This window comes from Miniopterus schreibersii (assembly GCF_964146895.1).
Source record: "Miniopterus schreibersii genome assembly, chromosome: 2".
Lineage (NCBI taxonomy): Eukaryota > Metazoa > Chordata > Mammalia > Chiroptera > Miniopteridae > Miniopterus > Miniopterus schreibersii.
Window position 1 is genome coordinate 143,949,599 of NC_138102.1, and position 8,164 is coordinate 143,957,762.

Consider the following 8,164-nt stretch of genomic DNA (forward strand, 5'->3'; position numbering starts at 1 on the left):
AAGTTGGCTGGGGATATCTTCCTTCCTAGAACCAACCGTATGAGAGACAAAGGTATAAATAAAGCCAAATGGGAAACAGGATCATGCTTGGAACTCTCTCTGGACAGAGAACAAACAATACCTGGTATAGGCTAGAGATTAGGAAAGGGGAAGGAAAAGTGGGGTGAAATTACGGAGGGAAGTTGGCAGGCTCAGTGTTTCCTTGTGGCACAACCAGTTTTTCTTCATACTTTTCCTAGAAGTAGGGCTTGGTGCCAGGGTTCCTGGGGCTTTCTCCATGAATAAAAGGAGGTGAAGCTGAGTGGTTCATCTATTTCAAGTTCTTGGGGGAAGCCAATATGATGTCCTTCGTCTCTTTGCTCCTGATGGGCATTCTGTTCCCGGCCCTCCAGGCCAAGCAGTTTACGAAATGTGAGCTGTCCCAGGTGCTGAAAGACATGGATGGCTATGGAGGCGTCTCTTTACCTGAATGTGAGTTTTCTGCTGCATTGTTTCATCCCATTCTCCATCTGCTTCTCTCCTCCACTCTCCTTCCCCTCCCCATCATCTTCACTTTCATTCAATTATTTAATAACCCTCTTTTTAAAATCTGTTTACTCTTAATACCTTTATTCTCCTATATTTTCTTTCTCTCATTTTCTGACCTTTTTGGAACTCTTCTTTCTATCTCATCAAGATACTCTGTTGCTTTGCCATATTTAGAGACTTGCTGGAGAGCCATTTTCTCTCTAGGAATACAAGTCCTCATTTATGTTGTGCCTGGACATCTCTGTGATACCTTTCTCCCTCTTCCCCAGGGATCTGTAACGTATTCCATATCAGTGGTTACGACACGGAAACTGTAGTCAAAAACAATGGCAGAACAGAATATGGACTCTTTCAGATCAATAATAAGCTTTGGTGCAGGGACAACCAGATACCTCATTCAAGGAACATCTGTGGCATCTCCTGTGATAGTGAGTAGCCCTTTTACCCTGTTTCTTTGCTTTTCTGGAGCCTATCCCTGGGATAATCTCTGGGTTCACATCGGTGGGACTTGAGAGTACTGAGTAAGAGGCTGCTAGAATTTTTCATGATCACCAAATCCCCAAACAGTCCCCTGAAGTCCACAGGTGGATGATCTGTTTGGGAGTCTTGATGAGGTTGATAATTCCTCCAGGCTTGCCCCTCACATACGGAGAGGCATCACTATGTTGGCTTTCTTATATAGAAAGACAACAGGCATATGCCTCCAGAGAAGGACCAGACCTACTAGATCCAGGGAAAAGAAAAACTCATTACCTTTCTGGGTAACACTTAGCCCTATCATTTTGTTCCCTCTAACTACTGCCAGAGTTCTTGGATGATGACCTTACTGATGACATGATGTGTGCCAAGAAGATCCTGGATAGTGAAGGAATTGACTACTGGTGAATCCCCTTTCTATTTTCTACTTTTCCCTTCCCTTCCTTCTTCTCACCTCTTTAGCTCCAGCACCACTCCCCTCCTCTCTATCCTCTGGTCATTTAATATAGAATATAGTCTCCAAAGCAATACTCATTGAGCAGACTCAGGTTTCCACATTTTAAGCCTCTGTCACTCCACTGCTGTTTGGCAATTGTCCTAATATGAGGTCCCTAATAGAAGGCTGAGATTCAGCCTTCTTTCAGCTAGACTTGGACATCTACTTCTACTTCTATAGCCCTAGGCCCTAAAGTGAACCCTTAGTACCACTGTATATCTTTTCTAGCCCTATATTTTTATTTATTTATTTATTTATTTATTTATTTATTTATTTATTTATTGAGTTTTAAAACTGTACCCTACTCCACTAGGTGGTCAACCTTGTTAGGAAAGTCTTTCTGTAATTTTCATCCATACTGTTCCACCTCTACTCTCCTGGGGATAAAGCTAGATGGAAGTTTGAGCTAAGATCCAGTCAGCCAACTTGCCCTGTCTCCTTTCCATTACCAGGTTGCCCCATAAACCACTCTGCTCTGAGAAGCTGGAACAGTGGCTCTGTGAGAGGTGGTGAGCACCGGCTGTCCTTGCTTCTGTTCTTATTCTGCTCCTGGAACTCCTCTTCCCCAGATACCTCAGTTTGGGTCTTTCTACTCCTTTGAAGCTAATTTTTCTTTGAGACCTGGGCCCTGCAGTAGTAACACCACTGGACACTTGAGGACAATTCTCCAGGTGTGCTTGACTGGTGCACTGGACTTTTGTCTCATGCTCAGTGCCCCTGGTGGCACTTTCACTACAACAATGTATTCTACCTCTGTCCCAAATAAAGGGCCTGATTTTGAGTGGCTGGTTGTATTTTCTTTCTGGTGGGAGAGGAAAGAAATAGGGTGAGCAGTGGACACTGAAGCAATAGGTCATAGCCACCTTCCAGCTCTACTGAAGAGGAAATAGTCTGAACTTATAACAGAAAGATGGATTTACTTTCTGTACCAATTCAGTCAATAAACTTTTGTGGATCACCTAGCATATTCAAGGAAATATAGAGGGGATCCAAAATTGGCTAAAAGGACTAGTAAGAGAGATGAGATAAACATGAATAAATGATTATATATAAGGAATAGTATCATAAACATTATGGGAGAGGTTAGAAATGTGCCCTGAGCATTCCTAAGAGGAAAGATAATTTACATTTGGGGATGTGTGTGGGAAAAGGGATCAGGAAGGATTCATGAAAAGAGTAGCACTTGAGCTGGCTTTGAAGTGTGGGTGGAATTTTGATAGGTGGAGATGTGGGGTGGGAAAAGACAGCAAGGACAGGGGCTCCAAGAATCTGAAGTGGGTGACTAGAGGAGTTTGAGGGATTTTTAAAAACCTTTTAGATAAGGAAATCCTCTTCGCAAAGGGCTGTGAGAGGAACTCTCTCTGGAAACCAGAGGTAAGAACAGAGGACCCTTACAGTCAGCTCAGTAGCAGAAGGATCTGGACGCTTACTTTCCATTACTCCTCCTTGCTGCTCCACTTGTTTTTAAGAAGGGTTTTCATACAATTTTATTTATTCTAATGACTATGAGAAATGTGAAAGAAGGAAAATCAGGAGATTTGAGTCCTAACATCTGTTTCTGCTACTCACTGATGGTTCAAATCTTGGCAGGTCATCTCCGCCTTCTGTACCTCAATTTCCTCTTCTTGAAATGAGGGTCTTGATCTAGGTGGTTTCTCGGAGCTCTCTTCCTGCTTTGACAACCCAGCATTCCAAAACTTCAATTTAATTTACCACATTTCTGAATTAGCTATCTTCTAATTCCTGTCTTCTTCTTTTTCCTGCTTTCCTAAGATGTCTAATATAGCTAATTATACTGCCCCCCCCCACCAGCTGGAGCTTTAGGCAACCTGACCTTCCTTGTCTCAGAGACTAGCAGCTTCCAAAAGAGGTCCCCATGGCCTGTTTAGGGACCTATAGGGCCAGGTAAGGGGCGGAGAGACCATCCCTCTTCTGTACTTAATGAAAACAAACTCCCAGGAAATAACTTGATATTCATCATATTTTTGTGTGAGTTTGAACACAATGTGCTGCATCTTCCAGGGGTGTTGCATGCTATTCCCCTTTAATTATGGGACAAAAAGCTTTCCCCCAAGTCTACAGGGTTTTAGAAGTAACCCTGTGTATAGGTGTATGGTGAGGGCAGACTTGGATATCCATTCCTCCCATTTAGCTCACACATCTACTTCTTCCTTATTACCCTGCCTCAGTTACACCCTCAGGGAGCCATATGCTCTGGGAAATAGAAGGGACCAGCTCCATCAAGTGGCCAGAACAGAAATGCAACTAAAGTTGAGGCTGTTTGGCTCAGCACCGTAGCCCTGGCCCTCATCCTACAGAAATCAGGAAATTTCACCTGTGAGTATATCATATATGAAGCCAAAATCTTTGGAGGCCTTTGCTGAAAGAGACTGACAATAAATTTATTTTTCGGGAGGATCTTAGCCTGGGGGTCAGAGGATCAAGGACAGAGATAAACCAGGAGCTGGCGTGGAGGTAGTCTTGACTGATAGCAGAGGTCTTGGGCTTCAGGTAGAAACAGGATGGAAGCTGCTATTCTCTTCCTGAGAACTTTCTTGGGAGCTGAATGGGAGGTGGGATGGCAGCTGAGCATTTGTTCTGTTCTCTCCATCTCCTTCTCATTCCTTTAGGCCTGGGGCGTCTTGAACCAGACAGGGAGCTGAAGTGGTCCAGGCTATGGTGGGCTGTGGGGAGGCTCAGGGTGCCCACCATTGAGCTCTATGTGAGGAGGACCCAGGACAGTGCCCCAAAATATGGATTCTTTTTCTCTCTTTCTATCCTCATTTTTCCTCCCTGCTACTTGCCTCTGACACCTATATTGTGAATGCAGGAATTTTACTGGATAAAGTTAAATGTTCCTTCTCTCACTCCCCCTTCTCTTTCATTCATTCATTCATTTTATTTTATTTTTCCACTATGAAACACTAATTGCAAATCTGTTAGATGGCAGGACTATTCTAGACACTGGGGATTCAGAAGCTCTTAGACTGGGGCTTTGCTCTCAAGACTTACACGTTGAGGAGATTCACTTTCTCCCATTTTCCAGGATCATCTAAGAGAAATGACTCTTCAGGTGGACCCATCATTTATTCCTTAATTTGTCAACAAGTAGTTATTGAGGCTTTGTTATTTGCTAGGCTTTACTTCAGATGTCACTTGTTAAGGAAAAAAAGACAGGAGGAGATGTATTTATTTTATTTTATTTTTTTATTTTATTTTATTTTATTTTATTTTATATTTTATTTTTTCTTTCTAAGTTATTATGGAGCTGTAGATCTTGCCAGGAATTTTTGGGGAAGGGAACAAAGGAGAAACTTGGTCTCATAGTACCAAGATGGGGCTCTCCCATAACACAGTGGGATATTGCTAGTGGCCAGGCAGGCTGACTTACACTTCGTGCATAGACAAAAGTGAAAGAGTGAGGGAGAGGCAGAAAGGAGAGGGGTAGAAAGAACAAGAAATGAGAGGGAAGAGCAATAGCTGTAGAAATGACCAGTGAAGCTGTGAGGATTTTCCTGTGTGGTGACTGGGCCCCTATGGATGGGTGTCATCTGGTCCGTGGAAGTTTCTGCCTCTCGCTTGATTGGGGGAGGGCACTGTGGTGAGAAAGACTAAGGCTTCTGCTTTGGAAAAGAGTGAATCCTGAGATAGCTGAGTGGTGACAGCTCTTCTTGCCTCCTCTTCTTTCCTTTAACTTTTCTTCCCGGTGAGGCAGTGGAGCCTGGGTTAGACGGCCAGCCTGGGCTTCCTGGCCAGCATCCTCCTCAGAGCTGCCTTCACCTCCTGGTTCTTCAGACTGTAGATGAAGGGGTTTAACAGAGGGGTCACCACACTGTACTGCATGGAGAGCACTTGTTCTAGGACTGAGCCGGATGCTGGAGTCATGTACCTGGAAGGCAAGTGCACAAAGGGGTAAACTGAGCTCAGGACAATGGCCACAGTACTGTTGGCAGTTATGGTCTCTCCCATTCCGGGGACTCTGCAAAGAGATTCCCCAAAGCTGAGCCAACTCTCACTGGTAGCAGCACCTAGAAATGACTGTGTGGTCAGTGAGAAGTCAGGCATTTCTGCCTTTAAATGCCTCCAAACATGAGTGATCTTTTGCAGAACATTACAGGAGCCACCCGGAGGAAGAAGAAGTTCTGCTGCAGGTTAGGTCAGGTGCTGCAGGTTAGAGTAGAACTAATAATAGTTCCATGCATTTCCGCAGTGCTTCATACTACTCAAAGCACTGTTCATTAAAGCTGTGGTGATAATAGGAGGAATTTTATCTACTTTTTCCTATATATACAACTACATGTTCTCATCCTGTGATCATTGTTTCTTGCAAAACTGTATGCTTAGTCCAATAAAGCTGCCATTGTCCCCAACATTTCTGACTCTGGGAGTTGCCCTCAGAATCATAGCATATTATTTTTATAATGCTTAGTGAAACAAACATTTGTCTTTTTAGGTACATTTTACTCTGGCTTAGAAAAGAACCAAGCTTAGTAAATGTAGTGGAGAGTTAATGTGTGTTAAGCACAATATATGAATTCAAAATAATAAGATTAAAATTTCAGGTGCATCTTGTTAAAGTGCCGCTGGGAGTATTTCTCAAAGAAGCATTAAGTTTAAAAAAATTTTTACTTTTAGCAATGGTACTATCATCATTGAAATGTTCTTTGTGGCTTCTGGTGTGCTTGGTTAAAAAAGATATTCATTTTACTGCGATTTTTCATCATCTAACTTATCTCTCCTAACATTTCTGTGAGGTTGGTAGGAGAAATCTTACTGTTCCATTATGACATATGAGGAAACTGAGACACAAGCAGGTGAGAAAAGTATGGAGCAATTTGTGCAAATCCATCTGCATTTCACTAATAGAGAGCTCGGACCATGCTTACTGTGTCTCCTAGTAAGCAAGGACTCATCAGCTGGAGTTGTTTATGTTTGAGAGAAGCGTACTAGGAAAGAGCATGAGGTCTGAAGTCAATGAGACTTATTTTAAATTATGGCTCTATGACTAGCTTGTTCTGGGGCTTTTGAGAAATTACCTGGTTACTCCTGAAACTCAGGTTCCTTACCCGAAAATGGGGTTAACAATATTTCTCTTGTAGCATGATGCATGCCCAAATCAATCATGTAAAGCAGCTGGTGTCTTGTAGGTGACTAATAAATAGCTATAACATAAATAGGTTTGGGAGACATCATCTTCCAGCAGGAAAGAAGGATGGGACCTGTTTCTAGGATGATATGTTTTTATTTTTTGAATACGAATCTACTAAAGGCTCCCTGATTTCCTTTTGAGAACTCCTAAAGCATAGGTTAAAGAGAGTAGGAACATATTTAGTCCTTGTGTAAGTTCATTTTTCAGAGTAGACCATTGAGGCTCAAAAAGAAAATGGACTTTTCATAATTCACACAGTTAGTTCACAGCAGAGCCAGAACTAGAGCCCAGCCTTCTGAATTCCAGCACAGCTCTTATTCTGCTACTTGGAAATGTTCTGTTCTACAGACAAGGCCACTTTTGAGTGAGGAATATCCTACATTTACATTCAGGAGGTATAGCATGACATACCTGAAAACTCCTGAACCGTAAAAGATGATGACCACAAGAACATGAGAAGAGCAGGTGGAGAAGATCTTGCTCCGACCCATGGCAGAGTTGATCCTCAGGGCTGTCATGATGATATGGGTGTAGGAACCCAGCAATAGGGCAAAGGTTCCAAAGCCCAGGACCCCCACAGTTGTCAGGATGGAGGCAATGCTAATGTAGGTGTCAGAACAGGCCAAAAGGAGTACTGGAGGGAGCTCGCAGACAAAACTGTGGATGAGGTTGGGACCACAGAAGTGCTGTTGAGCCAGGAGAAGTGTGTTAACTAGGCTACTCCCTATTCCTATGGCCCAGGATGCTCCCACCAGGCCAGTACACACCTTCCTGTCCATATTCACCATGTACAGCAATGGGTGGCACACAGCCTGGAACCGGTCATAGGCCATGGCTGAAAGGAGGCAAGCTTCAGTGGCTCCAGAAAATATGACCAAGGAAATCTGGGTGAAACACTCATCAAGGGATATAGTCTTCCACTTGGAAAGAAGGTTCTCTAGCAGTTTAGGCACAATGACTGAGGAATAGAAAGCATCCAGGAAAGAGAGGTGACTCAGGAAGAAGTACATGGGGGTGTGGAGGTGGGAATCAGCTCTGATCACCAGCAGCATCAGCAGGTTCTCCATGAGGGTCAGGAGGTAAACCACCAGGAACAGTACAAAGAATACTACCTGGATCTGAGGGTTGCTGGATAGTCCTAGAAGAACAAATGCAGTGACTGTGCTTATGTTGCCAGTTTCCATGGAGCAATCAAGTTTTCCTTCAGAGGGACAAGAATGGGAAAGAATGCTCCAGTGGGTTATCAGCCTCAGAACATGCCTGGTAATGAGGCATTGAGTAAAACTTCACGGCTGACCCAGAACAGATCATGCAGCACAGGCAACCCTGCCATGTCAGACTTCATCAGCCCTTCCCAGCTTAAGGCAGTAAACTACTGGCCAAGGTGGAGAGGTGGGAAGGAAGGGTGTAGAGAATCAGACTTAGAAGGACAGAGAACAGCGATTATCCAGACTGGAAAAGGAAAGGAAGGGAGTTGGGAACAGACGCCAGAGCACAGAGCAGTGCTGTTCTCC

General features: G+C 43.6%; 2 protein-coding genes across 2 annotated transcripts; one reads left to right on the top strand and one right to left on the bottom strand.

The window, feature by feature from the left end:
• Positions 1–338: 338 nt before the first annotated feature.
• LALBA (lactalbumin alpha) lies at positions 339–2,014 on the top strand (the record flags this gene model as incomplete). Its single annotated transcript, XM_081127786.1, has 4 exons — positions 339–471; positions 798–956; positions 1,334–1,409; positions 1,954–2,014. The coding sequence occupies 4 exons, from the start codon at positions 339–341 to the stop codon at positions 2,012–2,014; spliced, it is 429 nt and encodes a 142-aa protein (XP_080983912.1).
• Positions 2,015–5,227: 3,213 nt separating this feature from the next.
• On the bottom strand, positions 5,228–7,834 carry OR5BS1 (olfactory receptor family 5 subfamily BS member 1; the record flags this gene model as incomplete). The annotated part of the gene is made up of 2 exons (XM_081127789.1): positions 5,228–5,390; positions 7,062–7,834. The coding sequence occupies 2 exons, from the start codon at positions 7,832–7,834 to the stop codon at positions 5,228–5,230; spliced, it is 936 nt and encodes a 311-aa protein (XP_080983915.1).
• Between the last annotated feature and the right edge of the window lie 330 nt (positions 7,835–8,164).